Source organism: Brachyistius frenatus, unplaced genomic scaffold, assembly GCF_029030835.1.
Source record: "Brachyistius frenatus isolate BFR_SWC_R1_liver_20210118 unplaced genomic scaffold, ASM2903083v1 Contig_5, whole genome shotgun sequence".
NCBI classification, from domain to species: domain Eukaryota; kingdom Metazoa; phylum Chordata; class Actinopteri; family Embiotocidae; genus Brachyistius; species Brachyistius frenatus.
Window position 1 is genome coordinate 5,238,223 of NW_027210604.1, and position 20,781 is coordinate 5,259,003.

Here is a 20,781-nt window from a genome sequence, read left to right on the forward strand (position 1 = left end):
TAGACTTCCAGTTTTTCTTCCGAATTCTGTGGAAGTGCATTAGCAGGGCGGCGTTTCATTTCACAACCCCATCATTTTTTTCTGTTGGTCTCATCTCTGTGTGTCTCTCTCGGTATGTCACATTGGCCTCAGAGGAAGGAGTTAAACTGACAAGCCACTCAGCTGCACATGCCCCAGGCTGCTGTGATGCATCCTGACAGAAAGAGAGAGAAAGCGTGAGAGACATGGTGGAGAGGGCGAGAGAGGGAGTAATAGCTACACTAACAAAAGACTGCAGCAGACTTGGAGGACAGGACATGTGGTCTCTCTTTATCTGTGCAATCCGAGGGCAGTGACATAGTCAATGAACAGAAAATCCGACCACGCGTATACGTTCGATGCTAATAAAGCGTGTTATGGGGCCTTCAGGGCTGCTTTTAGTCTCTTACTGGGAGATAGATGATGAGGAAGGGAGAATTGGCTTTTCTGTAAAAAAAAAAAGAAGAAAAAAAAAAAAAGAAAGATGTGTAGTCGGGACGGAGGGGGAAAAAAAAAAAAATCGATACAGCATAGTATCACAATATTTTGTGTGGCAATTTGTATCGTACTAGCATGACGCAATATTTATGACAGGTTTTCATGTGAGTGGTCGTCGGTCTGTTGTTAGTTGTTTTCCTCCAGATGAAAAGGAACTCAGTGGTGCGGTGTGAAACCACAGCAGGGTATTCTTACATGTGAGTGTCATTGACACTGGTGTAATGAGGTACTCGTACGGCAACAGTGGTATGTCAAGTGCTGTGTGTATAAAGGAAAAGGCCTAACTGCACGCTGCCTTTGCTCACTCTCTCCTTGCACCACATACCGTCTGTCCTCCTTCTGACCAGCCATAATCATAACTGCTCCTGAACATTATAATCCTGCAGTGGCACAGATTTACTGTTAAGACCGAGTCCTTTGGAAGTTACTGTCTTTGGCACTCACAGCAGACATTTTTGACTTATCTTAGGAGGGAAAGCACAGGTGGAATTAATAATGCCTCAGTACCATTAAATCTCCCAGGACGCCATAACAGTAAACCAAGATGCACAAAAGAAAGACCTCCCCAAAGGGGAATGCAGCCATCATTAATACACCTGTGCTTTTACTACAATGACAAGTCAAAATATCTGCTGTGAAAAAGGTCAATAAACCACAATTTTGGCTATGCAGAGTGGAGAAAGACCTCCTCTCCTCTCCTCTCCTCTCCTCTCCTCTCCTCTCCTCTCCTCTCCTCTCCTCTCCTCTCCTCTCCTCTCCTCTCCTCTCCTCTCCTCTCCTCTCCTCTCCTCTCCTCTCCTCTCCTCTCCTCTCCTCTCCTCTCCTCCCCTCCCCTCTCCAACATCCACATTATTTCCCCATTTCACCGTATAAATAACAAAACGTCGAGGGAAGCATCATAATCGTGACTTGGCTCTCAGCCTGTATAAACCTCCCAGCAGCTTGCCCAAGGCTGCAGCAGGTGTCAGAGACAGCTTGCTCACGCATGCATGCGTACCGACAGCAGCATGAGCGCGCTGCGTGCTGAGACACACCTCGCTGCTATGGCCATTTGACATTCGGCACATTTACAAATTTGCAAATGACAAATAACACCCTCAGTTGTCTTACCAATGCACAGACGTGTGCTGGGAAATATGTGCTGAAGGGTTCAAATTCAACAAGTGCATCTTGGTGAATTAATAGGATTGCCCTGATAACCTACTAACATTTTGACAGGAAAGGAGCGCATGGGAGACCGGAGGATTAATGAGAGGAGAGTGAAGGGAGATTACAGCTCGGAGTTGCTGGATCTGCGTGGGGCTTGGCTTGCCAAAGGTTGAGGACTCAGTGCTGGTGACGGTGGGGGTCGGTAGGGGGTTGGGTGTTGGGGGAAAGACTTCGAGTCTCATTCATGAAGCATAAAGAATATTAATTTAAATGCGTATTTCTCTGCTTCAAGGGGGAAGAGAGAGAAAGAGTGGAGGGGGCGGGGTGGGGTGGGGTGGGGGCAGAGTTGGGGAGGGGTTTCTGACTACGTGTTTGGAGGTAGACTGCTAGGCCAGACTCCACACCCAGAGAAACATCAAAGTGCACTTTCTTTTTTTTATTTTTTTTTTATTCCTCATCCCAGATTCTGTTTGAAGCTTGAGGTCTCTGAATACCTCTGAAGCCTCCTGAAAATTCTCTCCTTCCACAGCACAAAAGGCAGCAAAGTGTGTGTGGAGGAGGGGGTAGGGGTGTTGGGGAGGGGATTTGGGGGCGTGGGGGTGAGGGTTGCTACCAGGCTGGCTGGTGAATGTCAAGACAGCATCAGATACACAACGAGATGACTTCTCTGTATCTGCTCAGCGGATCCTTGGCCAAGTTAAAGGTGGCCATGTGGTGGTAATTCACACGTGTGTGTGTGTTCACTGGATCAGAAATATAACGTGGGATCCTACTGTGGCTTTTTTGCCCTGAGGAAAAAATGAAGGTGTTTAGTTCAATCCATGTTCCCTTATTTTTTTTTTTTTTTTCATTAAACAGAAAACAAAACATCTCCACAAAACATAACATATTTGCATAACAGAGACAAATGCATTAGTCAAGAATTAGTTTGCACTCTTTTTAATGCTAAATAATTGCGGTTTCCCAAAATTGTGCTGATTTGCTGCTTTTCGCCGTAAAATATTATCATTGTGGGTTTTGGATGTTTGTTAGATAAAATCATTTGTCATGAAATATGAATCTATGCGTTGTAACTGTTATCAGAAAGTTGTGTAATAAAACTCTCCAGAAGTAACCGGTTGGTTGGATTCTGTTGGTGAATTTAAAGACAGACAGATTTTATATGTAGGAGTAAAAAGTGTTCAGGTTTGAAAAAGCAGCAATCCGTGCACAGTGAACTGTTCAATGAGTTCAGATGATAAATTCCGCAAGAATTTTTACACTACACGACATGACATATTTCCTGTGCTTTAATGTAACAGAATGTTCCCATGTTAGCCTTTGGGTTCAGTTTTTTTCTGGCTGGAAAACAGTCTGGATGGAGAACCTACTTCCTCTTCCTGTTCTTGTTTGCCACCTCTTGTTTCAAACTTCCCAACAACTTGCGACAAAAGGGAGCAGGGAGGGCGATCACTGTAAGACTGGGAAACCTTTTGTCAAAATGCTACATGCTGTAGTTGTGATGTGTTCAGTACGAATGTTTAGGGCCGTGACAAATGTTTATTTTTTCTTATCAAATCATCTGCAGGTTGTTTTCTCAAGTAATCAATCAGTTGTTTTGCATCTAGAATGTCTGAAAATAGTGAAAGATGCTAATTTATAATTTCCCTACATCTAAATCTTCAAAGGTCTTGTTTTATCTGACCACAAATTATAAAACCACAAAACATTCACAACATTTTCATCTTTACATTTGAATATTTTTGCTTACAATTTTTTTGATACAGCGACTCTATCAAAATAGTTTCAGATCAATTTTCTGACAATCAATTAATCGATTGATTGATCAACCTTTTCAGGCTTTTTCACTTACTTGCTTTCTTTGGGGCTTTCAACCGGATCTCTTGTCTTCATCAGTAATTGAAGATTACTCGGTTGCCCCAGAAGAGCTCAGTTGCCATCAGGTGACGTCCCTCTGCGCTGTTTTAGTGATCGAATGGAAGTTTGGTTTAAAAAACAAAACAAAAAAAACTGTTGTTTACAGAACCCTGAGTTTTAATTTTGTCAAAATTGTTTTTGATTAATTTTCAGCCAGTCGAGCAATAGAGTAATTATGTTGTCTCTGAAATGAATTCAGAATAAGTCTACGGTCCACCTTCTACCTCAGTAATATCTCATGATCTTCCTCAATGAATGGAAACTGTTCTCTTATCATGGAAATGGTTCAGTTATTTGGCAGTTTTTTTGCTTAACTACAGAGTTTTAGTCTCCATCTGCTGATGAAGATTTTCTTTCTTTTGGGTTTATTCATGTTGCCTGATTTCAATGTCTTCATGCCACATTGGTTCTGTATGTAGGCTTACTGACTGTGAGCAGCACACCGAGTTTTATGACCACAAGCCGCATTGGAAATTCCTCCATTCACTGCCAGTTTTCGCTATTTTACAAGCCATTATATTTTGGAATAAAAAAAAAGAAAAGAAAGGACATTCACTGATTTACTTGCTACAGTGGCTAGATCTCACATACTTGGCAATAATCAAAAATGCAAATATTATAATTTTACACACAGGTCAATCAAATATAACATTTCTTCCCATTTTCCCCTCATTTATGAGTTTCTTTTAAACCTTTCCTCTTTCTATCACATTAGAGTTGATGGAATGAGGTCAGGGAGGATTTCAGCCAAGCCCGTCAGACACCGCTGATTTATTTCCTGGTTAATGTCACACAGAGTCTTTGCTTAGAGCTGCTGTCCTGTGTCGTCTTAGGCAGGGAAAGCTGGCATCTTTACAAATATCTTCAGTGCAGTCAGCACTGGCACTCCGGCAGCATGCTGGCAGCTAATTCACCGGCATTTTATCCAAGTATTCAGTTGTAAGTGAGTTTGGCATCCGCAGAAGGCAAGTTGCCACGCTGTAGAGCTGGCACCTAGAGGACAGTCTCTTCACCGTGTAATGTGTTTAAAACCTGCAGGGCAGATGTAATGGCTATACTAGTTTCAGTTCTGCTTATTTAGCATTTGTCAATTCTGTATCAAATACATGCCAATAATGTCTCCCGAGTAGGTCGTCTAATTTCAGCAAATATACTTTATGTTGTCCATTGCAGGCATAAACTGAAAGGTTTTATCCTGTGGTAGCTGTGGTGAGGCTTTGCATAGAACACATTGAACATCCATCACACCCGATCCTCTGTAGTAACTGAGTTAGTAAATTGTTGAACTGAAAGTATAAGGGTGGTAAACTGTTGATGTATAGACCCTGGGCGATTTATCGGTTGGTTGATTTTTATTGGCCTATCACAGATATATCTGTATTGGCATGTTGGTGATATTCACCGTTATTAAAACATTTTTTTTTAAGGAAAATAATGCAGAAAAAGATGCTTAGGGCAATTTAGAAATGGTTTTATTTGTATTTTTTTGTATTCATAAATAGTTATTTATATTAATTGTAATTCTTGCATTCAGAGTAAAGTTTACAGTTTCAGTGCACGAATGCCATCTTGACCAATAACATTTACTGTTAAACTGAAAATGTACTGCCTCTATTACATAGATTTGTTTAAAAGTGTTTGATGACCACATTGTGGCTGATATATCAATATCGTAATTTCTTTTACTTCCAAACATCAGTTTGGCTCTAATATGAAAGAAATCCATGAGAAAAATGCTCCTGGCTTAAAGACTGTATTAAACTACTTTACCAATTTGTGCTAACATGAAATGACAAAACACCCTCAGTGATTCAGATTAAAATCAAAGTGTGAATTTGGACCAAAGAATCTAGCATGTTTACTTTGTCTACTGTCATTTTAAGGTCAATTTATTGTGCAATGGTTTCTAGTGTGAATGCTCTACATACCCTAAATCTCAATTAGACTCTGTAGATTGGACTTGCATAAGCTATCAAACATTAGAAAGTTTCTATATAACTCGGTACCAATGTGCAATGCTTTAGCGTTGCAACTTTTAAGTAAGTAGCAGTAAACAAGTGAGTTCAGGAAGTCACAGTTTAGGTCTCGGAGAGAGTTGTAGGCAGTGTTTTGCCGCATGTTTGTGTTTCTGTCTGGAACGGAGGTCAGGTTTGTGCCGGGCGTTGGGGAGGAAGAAGACGAAGGCTATTTGGAGACTGGCACTAATCTGGTTAGTGTGGTTTTCCACCCTCTCTTCTTTCTCTGCCTCCTATCACCACTGCTGCCGTACTGATCTGATCTGTAACGTGCCCAACGGGCCTTTTAAACAGGAGGCTGCTGCGTGGACGTTGCGTAGCTCAGAGGAAAACGAAGAAGTGTTTTCTTGCGTAGTAATGTTTGCAATAGAAGACACTACTCTGACTCCTCAAGTGGTTAAAATGTTTTGGTTCTTCATTTGAGAACACTGCATTGTGTAGAGAAAGTTTTTGGACAAAGCTGGTGGAAAAATGTGTGAAAGGTCTCCTTAGCATTGTTTCCCTAATATGATTTATTCGTCATGGTAATGCCTAAGCGTTCTTTTTCCACTGTTTGTGTTGGAGTGGCGCTCGGTTTGTCTCGTACCATGGGACAACGGAGCCTCTGAGGCAGCTCAGAACAGCTAGAACAAGCCACAACAGAAGGAGAACTACTCTGTCATCTCTGGCTCGTTTCCCTCTCGGTGTCTCTCACCTTGTCGATGAGAGGGCTGCTCTTCCCTCCTCTGTCAGCGTGTTTCTCTCTGTCGCTTTATGTCTGTGTCTTGGTGGGTTTCTACCGTTCCATCCACCCCCGGTGAGCTCTGTGTAAAGGGAAGGTCATATATTCTCTTACATTTCCTGTTTTGAAGAGGATGCCTGGGCTCTGTGAAAGTCATGGCTGTCATATCAGGGAATGTCATTAGGCGAGATGTTTTGTGGGGGGACTGCACCATTTTTCCAAAGTGATGTCTTCAGCTTGCTTGGCTTGGTTAACCAACCATCCAAAAGCCGAAGATATCCAGTGGATGAGACACAAGATGACGAGGATTTGATTTAGTAGATTTTAAAAATGTTATGCAGAATATGTTGCACAAAGCTTTTAGCTTCCAGGTACTTTTTAGAGCTGCAAGTCATTATTTTTTACTCTCGATTTACCTGCTAGTCGTTGTTTCTTTTGATTATGTTTGTCATTTGTCAGAAAAATGAAGTTTCCAGAGTTTAGTTTATGTTCGTATTACAGTCCAAGTCGAACATGTATCGTGACAGAAAACAAAGAACAGCATAAAATCTTTCAGATGTGAGGAGCTTGAACCAATAAATGAGAAAATTATTTATTTATTGAGCAACGATTCTAAACATAAAACTTTCAGAGTCAACAATCAAGTTGGCGCAAAAAACATGAAGTTACCCAAGTGTGCAGCTTGAAATCACAGGGGATGATATCATCGTTGCTCACCTTGAGCAGTTCCAAGAATAAACTGTTACACTGCCAGTCTTTTTTTTTGTTGTAATGCTTGTTTCAGACTGTCTCAACGTCATGAACAGAACTCCGGGGAAAATGATACCGGGGGACACGCAGATACTTGTGGTGTCTGTGTTCTCCCCATTTCCACAAGAACCTTATAAAACTGGTGTTTTCCTTGAAATTACCAGGTCAGTTTTAGCCAGAGCAGGGCTTTTCTGGCGGCGTGTCCTCCGGTCGGATTCCAAATCCGATTGTCCCACATTCCTGCTGTGGATTTTTCCAGCGGCAGCCGGCGGCCTGCAGGATGATTTCACCCCACAGATGCTCTTTTTAAAAAAAGAGAGGAAAACCTCCCTTGCTTGTCTCTGTTCGCTGTGTCAGCAACAGGCGTGGCAGTGCCAAAATCAGAGCGGGAGGGAGGGAGAGAGAGAGAGAGAAAGAAAGAGGTTGAAAGAGGTTGAAAGAGAGTCACGGAGAGTAATGTTGGGCTGGGAAGAGGGGGAGTGTGACAGAGCGTACAACTAAGAGAAGCTGATTGTGACGAAACAAAAACAACAAGATGGAAATAACAAGAGAGTGAGAGGTAGAGATGCAAAGACAGAGAGAGAAGTAAAGATGAACAGAGGGAGAAGTCCTGTATGGGAGTCCAAGGAACAGAGAGACCCAGAAACTGAACTTTGTGCTCCTTGTCGTGGTCTGGCTTCTTTGTGCCTGTTGCTAGGACACCATAGCTATGTGGCTTGGGACAAGAGGAGGGAGAACGAGAAAGCCTCAATGATGTACAGTGTTTCTCCATTTTATTCCCAAAAGCTACACAGATCATTTCCAACGATTACATTCAGTTATAGAGACAGCAATTTATCAGCAGACTCTGGAAAGTTTAAAGGGCCCTTGTTTTTCCGGTGTTATATTCACAGTCTTGATACCCGTAAGGTGGTTTTAAGTACTCAACATAGTCTTACAGTTCCTCACTACCAAGAACCGGCTATTTAGTGTCTGTGTTTTTAAGCTACATTGACATCAGTCTCTTCCGATTGGCTGATTCTTGTCTGTGTGACGTACGTCCAGGCCAGCCAAAGGTTTTCGTGGGTGTTGTAGCTTGGTAGCTCTGTGACGGAATGACAGCTCTGTTTTTAGTTTGTTTTTTGTTTTTTTTCTGCATAAATTTGGATAGTGTGCTTTGCTGAAAGCAGGCTTATGACATTAGCGTGAATTTGTGACCTGACACATTTCCTTTGTCCAAATAGCTCGTCCAAGTGGTTTATTTGTTGAGTACGAACTGTGTGCATTTCTCCATGGACCCTTTCACAGGATTTTTACAGCACCTTAAACTTGCTTTATATTAAAAAATAAAAATGGAAATCTGAATCTTTACAATATGGGACCCTTAATCGGTCATTGGATTGGTGAAGTAAATGGTCACATGGTCTGATGTGTTGTATGTTTGTTAGAGCTCAACCAATATATATGATATATATAGATATGACCGCTGTAATTGAGAATACTGCAACAGTGTTTAGTCAATTAAATGCTGAATGAATTTACTCACACAGTTTGTGATTTATCAAGGAAAAATGTCAAATCTCCATTTCCTAAATTTGTTGATTTGCTGTTTTCTCTGTTTTTTTTCTTTTCTTTTTATGGGAGGTGGTGTGGTGTTATGGTATGCCGTCAGACTCGCATACAACAGCACAATACAACAGTGTATAATCACTGATATCTAACAATAAAATTGTAGTTAATTGAAAAGCTAATAACAGCACATGAAACATGAGGAAACTGATTGTTAGTGTTCCCATCCATGCATCTAAATATGAACTAAATGACATTAATTGATAATAAAGTTTCCATCTTCTCCACAGCAGTCCTCTCTCTCTTTAATATGCCTTAATTCCTAAAATCTTTTTTTATATCTCACTTCCTAAATTCTGCCAGAATCAATTCACGTTTCCTTCTCTTACAGATGTTTCTCAGCTCAGTTCCCTCTTTCCCTCACGAAAACTATATGACTTTCTTCCTCTTGCTTCTCTCCCTTTCCACCAAACCTTCCTGCCCCCACTCCACCATCTGACTCTCAGTTCATTTTGGAAGGGACTTTGTTTGTCATTGTTAGGTTCTTTGTGTTCCCAGGCTTTATTTAGCCATTGTTGGCCTCTGACCACCATTCAACCAGTTTCTGATGAGCAAAGTGCTATTATAGGGCAAAGAAAAGCAACCATAAACTAGCACAGAACTTCATTGCCTTTACAATCTCTGTGGGATTTAAATAATTTCTTAAAGATAATTTAATCCTGTTTTTTGTGTGTCTTTTTTTAATCTCTTTTATAAATTACTTCCATGGGATTCCTATTAGGGATGGGTAGTTTAACACTCATAAAACAGGAATGAGGATGAAAGCGGAGTGTGTAGGCCATGTTTGTTGTTTTTAGATGGTTTAGCTTGATGACTGATTGGATGTATGGAAAAATGAGAATGATCTGACTGTTCTCGGCTAATTACAGGGAACTTTTACAACACACACACACACACACACACACACACACACACACACACACACACACACACACACACACACACACACACACACACACACACACACACACACACACACACACACACACACACACACACACACACACACACACACACACTTGTCCCCCTCAGTCACAGCACTGACACATTCAGATATGATGAAAGCCATCTGCTGAGATAGACAAAGGGAGTGTTTCCAGTTTGTATGTATGTTCGGTCTGCTTTGTCAACCCCAATGCTGTGTCATGTGTTGGCCCATGTTTGCTTTTGTAAATGGTTCCAAATGTGGGCCAGTGTTCCTTGTAGTTCCTCTGTGTGTGTGTGTGTGTGTGTGTGTGTGTGTGTGTGTGTGTGTGTGTGTGTGTGTGTGTGTGTGTGTGTGTTTACTGTCATGACTCAACATGCCAAGGAGCTCCATCTCAGCTTAGTGGTGTTTATGGTCCACAGAGCTGCTGCTGGCAAACACACAAAGGTTTTCATAACATTATTGTAATAAATGTATTAAAAGTAAAGTTCCTAATTTGCTCATGTAGTGATCGCTGTCATTATTTTTCACTACGTTCTTGGTTTTGGGATTTATGGTTTTGAAGGTTTTGAGCTGTAAACAAAATTAAAATTTAGGATTAGTCCAAATGACATATGTATTACACAGCTTTACAGAAAAGTGTTCACTGTTTTACAATATTTTGAACCAGTATCAAATTTAAGTGGGAAATTTTAGCTTTAATATGACCTCATTTCCTTCTTCATTGCTGTATACGGTTAAATGCATGTTAAAAATACAATTGACGGTGGATGGCTGGTGTTGGGGGTCGGTGGGGGGTACCGGACCTCAGGTCTGTGTGTCAGCCTGTAGTTAAAACCACCAGCAGGAATATTTATACAAGTGGCGGCAATTAGTGTGTGATTGAGGGGTATGCAGAGACTGTGTGTGCATCCACGTGTGTGTGTGTGTGTGTGTGTGTGTTGTTTTTAACATTTTGTGTGTTGAAACCGCTATGTGGTAGAGAATATTTGAATTGCCCTGGAGCATTCATATGTGGTCAGCATGCCACAGGAAGTAGAGCGATGGGGCCAATACAGTGCTGCGCTTTATCCTTAATCAACGTCTACCTCTGATAGATGTCAATACTTTGCAAGTAGTGATTTTATGTACCTTTTAAAAAAGTTAAAAGAAGTACTTGCAGATCAAAATTGCACATACGTTATTTAATAAAATGGTCAAAAGTCATAAATGGTCTTTATCTTTGCTTTTGTGAATCTTAAACTACAGAGCACTTTCATAAATGATTTGACATAATCACGTGTACACCTGGGACATATGTGTAGATCAGTGTGAAATAGAAATTGAATCAAATCGGGACCTTGTGAATCAGAATGGAATCAATTTGGGAAATTAGTGACAATACCCAGCCTTAGTAAAGTTAGTAAAGTGACATATGATTTTAATGTTGAAAAAAATAAATCTAATTTAGCCCTAGAATGTGTGCATGTGTGCTGGCATGCTTGTATACTGTGCAGCATGTGTCTCCTGCATGTGATGTTGTGTAAAGAGTTAGCCCCAGCCCGGAGGTTGTTTTGAGCATCTTGGCAGCAGCGTGGTCCTGATGACATATTTACTGTACAGCCAGCCAGCTTAGCCCTTGGAAGGTGATGAGATAAAATATAACTATGAGCTGTTTTTCCTCTCTTTCACCCCATTTCGGTGCCAATCTCAGAATCTGTCTTTCGATCTCTGAGGTGACGTTATTGTTGTTGCTTCCAACCCAAACTTACACAGTGTTGATGGGGTCTTGGATTTGATTTTTCTTGTGTCATAACAAAACATTGAAATGGACTTTTTTGTTCATTTTATAATAAACACTTGCATACCGTTTTTCAATCCAACTATAAAATGAACACCATTAATGCCGCGATGTTCCGATGACTGAAGAGGATGGATTTGATTCCACAGCGATTAATAATCCACCTTTAACCTCAAAACATTAACCCCCTTTACACAGCCCTCATGGTATTAGATGGTATAGACTTAATATTACTGGATGGCGGTGAGCTTTTTTTTTTTCTACTGTTCTCCAGCTGTGTTGGTGGATTGTATTACAGGCAGATGATGGGTCTTAAATATGGATGTGTAACAGGATCTACGTTCATGTCCGGATTTGACCTTAATCACCCATATATGCTCTGCAGTGGGCAAAATAAGAGGGATGAGTTGGTATATGTTGTGCGTCATTGGCACCTACCCAGTCAGCTTCCTATAAAGCTGACGGAGCAGAGTGGACAGACGAAAGGAGACCTTTGACCCCTGCTTCCCCCCCCCCCCCCAGCCTGCATTCTCCATGACAACGCCTGAAAAAGCCATCTCCGCTTCCTTGCCTTTACACTCGCTCACACACTTTCCCTGCTTCTGTGGCTCGTTGTTGCCATGAAAGTAGTGTTTTCTCTTTGCTAAATGTCAAACTGACCTTGTGTGCTGTGTGTAACAGGAAAGCCTGCCCTTGTACCAAGGTTCATGTTCAACAACCACTTACACTGGGCATGTTTTTGTTTTAAAAGCTGCTCTCGAGCCATTCCTGCTTTATTTTTTTTAATAAGAAAGACTCTGTACAGATGTTATATTAGATATAAACTCACAAAGCTACAACTGGATTACATTTGTGATGCCACAGACATGTTTGATTTTGGCAATATCAACCTTCCCTGTATCATTTTCCTTTTGTTTGTCCCTGCTTTGTGTTCCCATCACTACACGGGACATCTCACTGACTTACATTCATTTCCTGGAGATATACTTTAACCCAAACCATAATGAGCACTTGCCTAATCCTTATCCCAAATCTAACCTTAAGCCTTTACCATAAAGTTTAATCATCTATGTTTTCAATAGTTTTATTGTCCCTTAATAGAGAGGCAAGGCCCAACAATGTGACTGTGTAAACATACGTATGCCCTCATAACATGCAGGTACACGTACACATACACCCCCCCATGTAGGCAACCTCTTAGAGCTTGCCATGCAACAAAGCAAGGACATTTGGCCAAGGGTGACCAAGTTTGTTGTCAGATCTTGAGTCAAAGTTATTGGGATTTGGCAGCAGTATCTCGTATCTCTAGGGGGAATTTACATATACAAAGTTGTCTAAAAACCTAATTTTACCGCATATTGTTTAGTAATTTCAGCACTAAATGCTGATGTGTGTTTTTTGAAGTGTACTACACAGTGCTGTGCCAAAATCTCCAAAATGATGGGATACTATACAGTCTCAAATGCCGGTTCAGATTTACAGGAAATTATTTACCACCATGATAGAAGAGTCAAAGCCAACTGTTATATTCACATTTTAACATTGATTTGAGCCAATCACCAAAGCAATATTTACACTGTCATTCATTTCTTGAAAAAAAAGTGTCCCAAGTTGAACTCTTATTCTTCCAAAATATTCCAGTCTATTACGGTGTAATATATATTGCACTGTAGTATGATTTCACAATCTTTTACTATATAATTGAGTCTGTAAATTCCTCTCCTTGCTTGGCTGCTGAGTCATGTAACAAATTAGATGAGGAGACTGAAATCTGTCTTTGTCTGCACAGATGAATAGTGTGCATGTGTGTGTGGTGCGAGTGTGTATGTGTATGTGCATGTGTGCGTGTGGTGCGAGTGTGTGTGGTGCGAGTGTGTATGTGTGTGTACTTGTCCCACTTGATGAATAGCATTTCTATTCACATGCTTGTGGAACAAAGCTACTGCAGAGTTCAAGCTACTGCTGGATATCCTGTTGATATCACAGTGACCCATTCTTTTGACTGTGTATGTGTGTTTGTGAGTTAACGCACATAGCAGCCGTTGTAGTGCTGCGGCATGGTTGTGGTTAATTACAGATTCCTTTTGTGTGGCTTACAGTGCTGTATGTGTGCGAGTTTCCCTGTGTTTTTCGGAGTAAGACGCCACATTCCAGCGGTGTCCAAGTCACTGTCCTTCAAATGTCATTGTTAAACCGTGGACTGAACATGTGACAGGCCCATTTAGAGCTGAAGGGATTCTTCTCGCGGGCTTTGCCACCATCACAAGCAAGTCCTTTTCAAGAAATGATCTACCTGATACAAAAATATTTGTGATACTTCAGAACCAGACAGAGGTTTTGTGAATTTGGAGTGGTCATCATTCCACCTGTATTTTTTTTCAGTCACTGAACTATGACTCAGAGTGTTACCTAAACCACTTTATGTGGAGGTTAAAAATAAATACACCTGAAATTTAATAATCCTTCATTGAACAAGAAAACTGCACACACAACTGCAGCAGGTGTATAGTCAGTCAAAGATGAACCATCACATGTCATAATTTAACTGTTCACCTTTATTTTTGTTCCAATTAAGCGTGATTTACACAGTTTAAAAAAAAAAAAAAAATCTTTCTAACCAAGTCTATCTTTCGCCAAAACCTTTGGTGATGTCAGCACATTTCCAGATTTGTGCAGTTCATTTATGGAGTTAAACCATATTTGTGTTGCTACAAACGATGGCCAAAATTACAAAAATGAAAGCGAGGTTGAAACACAGCAGAATTGTTCTCTTGGGTAAGCCGTGCCAGGAATTTCAGTTGCAAAGGACCCAACAAGCCAATTACTTCTCAAGTTTGTGTGTTAAGACTATTGTTATTTGTGTGGTTCCACTGGTTGGTGTCATAAGCTCAGAAGGGAGTGAAGAAGAGAAGCATGGAAGGAATTCTGTCATCTAAGTGTGAAAGAAGAGGGGAAAAGGACAGAGCGGCAAGAGTCAACAGGGTCATTTATTTTTAGTCGTCACTGTCCTCTGCTGGCCTTCCTGCCTGGACATACACGCGCACGCGCACACGCACACACACGCACACACACACACACACGCGCACACACACGCACACACACACACACACACTACTAAATAGCAGTGACAGCAGATCACCGTCTGCTGCAAGCATCCTGCATTTTACAGCTCCCAACAATGGGTCTTTTTTGTTTCAGCTGCAAATCTGATTTTGCATATTCAGAATAGTTCACATATTTTCTGTCCAGTGGTTGATTTTTATCACATTGACACAGACCTACGCAGCTTTACCAATGATGGAACCCTTCTGTAGCAGTAGGGACAACATGGTATGTAATTCAATTCTGTTTGGTGGTTTATTTCGAGGGACAATTTATCTAAATGGGCAAAAACTAGTTAAATATAACCACTTTAGTTTTTAGCACGTGGTCAGCTATTGTATTTGACTTGATCAAAGTTACAAAAATATCTTGCTTTAGTTTTTCTTTGTTCTATCAAGCAAAAAAAATATACAAATCTTATAACGCTGACTCTCAGTTATGTGGTTCTTCGACTTCTCATCTTTTGGTGTTATTTCTAATTGGTCATCACAGACACTGGCCAGCTATCTTTTAACCTTGACCATGTGAGTCACTGCATTAAAAATTATACCATAAATGGTAAAACATCACTGCCTCCTACATCTGTAAGTCGACCTTCTCTTGCAGGAAAGCTTCTCTGGACAATGTACTTGTTGTGGCATGTGATTCTTTCTTTGTTTTATAGTAATTCATTTGTGTTGGCAAGATTTTACAGAATCATATCGGCCAACAATGTGGTTTTGATTTGAAAACATGGTTTGAGTGAGCTGAGACCCCTGCTGTAAGCTGCTGTGTGTGCGCGCGTGTGTGCGTGCGTGTGTGTGCGTGTGTGTGTGTGTGTGTGTGTGTGTGCGCGCGCGTGTGTGTGTGTGTGTGTGTGTGTGTGTGTATACGAGTGCATATGAGTGCACAGATTCACAAATGCATGGCGTGTTCATGTGCGTTCAAATGTGTCCAAGTGCTGCCGGTATCTATCGAGAAGATTTCTAAAGGGAGAGCTATTGCACACATGATGTATCTACACATATGAGCCAGAAAATAATGATGTAACCTCATCACACTGTTCGCCAAAAATGTGGAATGAAACGACCTCCAAGGGCCAGTAAGCTAAACTCAATGGCATACGAGTGCGTTTGTTTTCATCACAGTTTCAAATGATTAAACCTGAAGTCATTTTTTAAAAATGAAAGGGAGTCATAGGGGGGCAATACACATAGTATTCATATTATTATGTAAGCAACACTGTCAAGTAACTGACAAGTACAAATAAGCACAATAATGTAATGATAATAATTTCAGCACACACAGCAGCAGATATCAATTACTGTCCTGAATTATTGCAATAAACTGAGCACATCTGACTGGACAAATCAGCCTTTTATATTACATAGTCCATTTTGTAGGATATACTACCTCATGATGCCATTAGACACCTCGTAAAACATATCCAGAATGAGGTTCCATGTTAAAATAATAACACAAAAAGTCAAAAAATAAAGAACAGGAATAGATATGCGTGACTCGACTTTACGAACTGACAATACTCAGGTCTGTTTTTTGTAATTAAAAAAAAAAAATTAAGTTCCTGTTTTCTAATCTCAATGGGGACAGTTTATAACTACAGATATGAAGATGTCAAAGTTAAATATAACCACTTTAGACACCCCGTTTCTTTTTAAGCTAATGTACAAGAGTTCAAGATGTGATTGCTGTCTGGTTCTCTAATTTTACAGTTTAGAAAGGTGTTTTCCTGGCCTGTGCAATGAGTAATTTTAGGAACATATTTGCACAAGTGTCAGTTTAAAAAAAACAGTTGTATGTGGTTTCTAACATTCCAGGTTTTGTTCTCTGCAATACGACTGACAGTTCCTGAGATGATGCAAAAAATGCAAAAGAACAAGAAGGCATAACATTTTTAGTAATAGTAGCTGTTACAGCAGCGAGTACGACTCTCTCTTTGTGATGGGCTATTAAAAGAAAATTCCATCTTGAAGCACTTTATACAACGTCAGCATTAAATATGTTTGAGGCGAGACGATCAGAAACATCTCTACGGATGTTCAAAAGCTACATGGGAAGAAATGAATCACAGGCCAATTTCTCCACACATAGCAGAAGCCACCAGAAGTCCTTGAAAATGCAGTTGCTGAAATGATGAGGATTCCCATAAAAATCCTTATTCTGTAACTGTAACTGCATCTTAGAAAAACTCTCTTAAACACAAAACCACTGAAATATCTTTATTAGGGGTTCAGCAGCTACATTTATTTTCCTGTTCTTGCCCTGGTAGCAATTGATGATTTTTCTATTAGGTACTCAGGCCTAACTGTCTGCACACACCGGTGTTACCGCAGTAGATCAGAAGGCAGCGAGCAGGGTTAGTGACATAACTCTTTCTAAACTGCTGTACATACACGCAAACATGTACAGTATATTCTGCAACCAAATACAAAAAAAAACTCAATCTGTAGCTTGCTGATCTGATTCAAATAAAGTACAAGTGAATGTATGTGGAACTATTCCCCCCAAAACACTAGAATATACGAGCAATCCTAAACTGATACTGTTCAGAATGCAGCAGCTCGGCTTCTTACTGGTCTTAACAGACGACATCACATTACTCCAGTTCTGGCCTCTCTCCACTGGCTCCCGGTCGGTTTTAGAATTGATTTTAAGATTTTGTTGATCACTTTTAAGGCCCGCCTGGGTCTGGCCCCGAGCTACATTACTGAAATGTTAGCCCCGTATGAGCCAACTCGCGGCCTTAGATCCTCCGGTGGGGCCCTTCTGGCCGTTCCAAAGTCGAGACTTAAATCAAAGGGTCACCGTGCTTTTGCCATTAGGGCCCCTCGACTTTGGAACGACCTACCTGAGGAGATGAGGCTTGCAGAATCATTAACTTCTTTTAAATCACTTCTTAAAACCCATTTTTATAGAATTGCTTTGAAGTGATGACGTCCTCTTACGTCCTTTTATGCAGTTCTTTTGTTCCCCTATTTTTGTTTGCTTATTTTATTCATTTATTTATTTGTTTGTTTTCTATTCCATTTGCTCGTTTTGGTTATTTGTTCGGTTCCGTCGTATTCATGACCTTTATGGTATGGTCTTTTTTGCCTCCTGTTTTCTTAAATGTTTACCGGTATTGACGTTACGTATGACTATGCTTTGCTTCTCTGTAGAGCACTTTGTAAACTCTGTTTTTAAAGGTGCTATATAAATACAATTATTATGATTATTCTGTATGAATGTGTAAGTGTATCTGCTGTATTTTTTTGATAGCCTTCTGTTTTTCTACTCTTTGGTCTGTGGTTTGTTTCGACGTTTATGAAGGAGAGCACACGGAGTATGGCTGGAGCCAGAGTGAAGAAATGAACAACAACGGGCACGTTTCACTCACAGGGTGCTGAGAGGAGCTGTCAGTGGCAGGAAGGAGAAAACGTAGCAGTGAGAAATGAGAGGGAAGGGAGGAGGCAGCCAAAAATAAGAGAGCCGAGAAGTGAGGGTGAGGGTGCAGAAAGAGATACAGTGCTGTGTAGCTCAGGGTACACATGGCGTGACATCACTACTGTCGGAGCTGAATTTGTTTCCCACTGAGGCCACCCATGTTGAAAATAATGGACTTGTGCCACCAGGCAGAAGGAATAAAAAAGTTAGGGAAATGAAAGGTTGCTGAAAAGTTTGCGATAGAAAACGGACACCTCAGTTACATCACAATCTGTTGGCGGTGCAGCCTCATTTGTGAATGCAGTATGTAATGCTGCTGATTATAGAGATGGTCATTTTCCAGCCACAAAGAGTGTGTTTAATCACTTAAATGCTGCACCCGAGCTTAGCCTAACCAATTATAACATTACATAATTTTTCAGACCAATCCATTTTATTGGTATCTAGCTAGTTTTGTTTTGTTTTGCCCTTGCAAGTTTGCTAGAGTTTTCATCATAACATGTCACAACCTACAATTGTTTTGAAATGTGACAAGATACAGGAGACTACTGGAAGACTTAAAGTATATATTTTTTCTGTACTGGACACTGACTGGCACTATAAAACCGCAGTTTATCTTTCAAGTTTGGAGTGTGGTCTCATTTTGGTCATACTTATTTAGATGATAGAGCCACTGTGATTCACTGCTCACTGACATCCTACAATGCTTTTCTGAGTCGGTCCCAGGAGAGAATGCGGTGTGTGTGGATGTGTGTGTGTGTGTGTGTGTGTGTGTGTGTGTGTGTGTGTGTGTGTGTGTGTGTGTGTGTGTGTGTGTGTGTGTGTGTGTGTGTGTGTGTGTGTGTGTGTGTGTGTGTGTGTGTGTGTGTGTGTTTCTGGCAGCTCATGCAGGAGCTGCTTGGCCTGTGTTTCATTTCTCCGACTGGCAAGCTGCACAGATCTGTGTGGAGGACCTGTGGTATTTACATGAACATGGCCAATTACTCTCTGTCTGTCTTCTCTCCCGACACTCACTGTCCTTTCCCTGACTCCCATCTGTCTTTCAATGAAACTCTTGATCTGTCCTCTCTTGTCTGTCTCTTCCTCTGCATCCCTGTCTGGATTTCGATGGAATATCTATCCAAACTGTACAAAACGCCACAGAAATTCATATTTGTTTCCGTAGCTTTTATACAGAGTCTGTCCGTCCCCCCCTCTGGAAAACTGGGGCTGACCACATCATACTGTTTCTCTTGTTATAAGTCTTTCTCTTTCTAATTTGACCAAGGCAGTAAAGGAACAGTTGGTATCCCCCAAACATTCATATAAAATGTTAATTATTTTTAAATGACTGGAACTACTTGATTCGTTCTGTCAGTTTCAGGATAGTATGCTTGGTTACAGTGTGTTGTTCCTCAACATGTGGTTTTGAAAGAAAGTCGCTAATGCAAAGCGTGTCTCTTTTTGTGTGTTCCTCTTTATCCTTCCCCTCGTTTGTTCTGATCTTTTGTGTGTGACTGACCTCGGCCAGCCCAGCAACAGGAAATGTTGTAGTGAAGGTGACCCTGCCTCGAGTTTGAATACAGTGGAAGCCAAAATTGCTGCGAGTGTCTGTTTCCCAGGAGCTCTTAGTGCCTCATATATTATTTGAAAGGCGTCCAACTGTCCGAGGCTTTTCACTTCCTCGCTCGGCTAATGTGACGAACACTTCATGGAACTTTTTGCACTTTTTAGCACAATCACACATGTGCAGACACACAAACCTTCATACAAATGTTAAGTGCTGTCAACCTTCATCGCTAACGCCACAGGGGACTCACTCACAGTATCCGCCTGTAGGCTTTTTCCACTCACTCTCACTTTCAGGAACTGCATGAAAACCATAATCAGGACATAATGCACGATGATTTATTTCAGGTTTTTAGGCCAGGTAACCAACATTTAAAGAATGTGATGCTGTCTTGAAGTCTTTATACTTTGTAGTTCAATAGTTATAGGGTTTTACAGAATAACATGAAATATGGATTTTTACTAAGAAAGCACTGAAGTGTCCTCACAGGTAAAATAAAATGAAACATGAATGAATCCTAACTGCCGATTTGTCTTTTCTTTCCAATCTCTCAGGTCTGTCAACAGCGAAGAGGAAGTTTGCTGACTCTCTCAATGAGTTCAAATTCCAGTGTATTGGCGATGCTGAGACGGATGATGAGATATGCATAGGTGAGTGTGCTGATATGAAATCCAATACACTCACTGTACCAGATGAAGAAAGCCTCTAAATAGACTGTAGACAAAGCTGTGTCATTTAGTCACTGGAATAGAGCAGTCATATCAGCACTGATTTAAAGGCCAGCTGGATTTTCAGTGCTGCTGTACAGGAAGCCAGTGAGTCTCAAATTATGCGTCTGTTCTGAAGACGCTTTTTTATCTTTTTTTAATATCAAAGTTTAGTGTGTGCGATGAATGTCATCAAGAAGAATTCATTCTGTTGTGCAAATAACACAAGATCTACAGTTTACTTTACATTGTTAGAGTTCAGCTTTTTCTTCGTAATAAAAGCTTAATAAATAATTGGCATATGGTCCCAATTAAAACGTCCTCAGTAGTAATCACGCCTTTTCTTTAAAGTGACTGTTGCTGTATTCTGATCCTTAACTACTCCCTCCTTCGAGCTAGTGCTGCAAAGTTAATGCAAACCCAAACTTGATACGAATATGTTTAAAAAAAAAATTAATATTGGTGTAGAATGTAACCATTCATTTCATGAAGTCATCGGGGCCGTTTGCTGTCCGGGCGGCCTGCTGTGTCATGAGAGGGCGTGCGGCCGCCACACCCTCTCATGCTGCAGCTCGTCACTGATCTGACTCACCCACTACTGTTGTTTAACCATCCCCAG

The 20,781-nt window shown here is 40.8% G+C and overlaps 2 protein-coding genes across 2 annotated transcripts in view; both read left to right on the forward strand.

Annotated features, from left to right (window-relative positions):
- kctd16b (potassium channel tetramerization domain containing 16b) overlaps nt 1-20,781 on the forward strand; it is a 404,485-nt gene that overhangs the window by 147,849 nt on the left and 235,855 nt on the right. The window lies entirely within an intron of this gene.
- Nucleotides 1-20,781, forward strand: part of LOC138632616 (rho GTPase-activating protein 26-like) — a 76,307-nt gene that overhangs the window by 16,634 nt on the left and 38,892 nt on the right. The window contains exon 2 of the mRNA XM_069718333.1: nt 20,010-20,105. Coding sequence (XP_069574434.1) covers nt 20,010-20,105 — 96 coding nt within the window. The remainder of the gene's footprint in view (nt 1-20,009; nt 20,106-20,781) is intronic.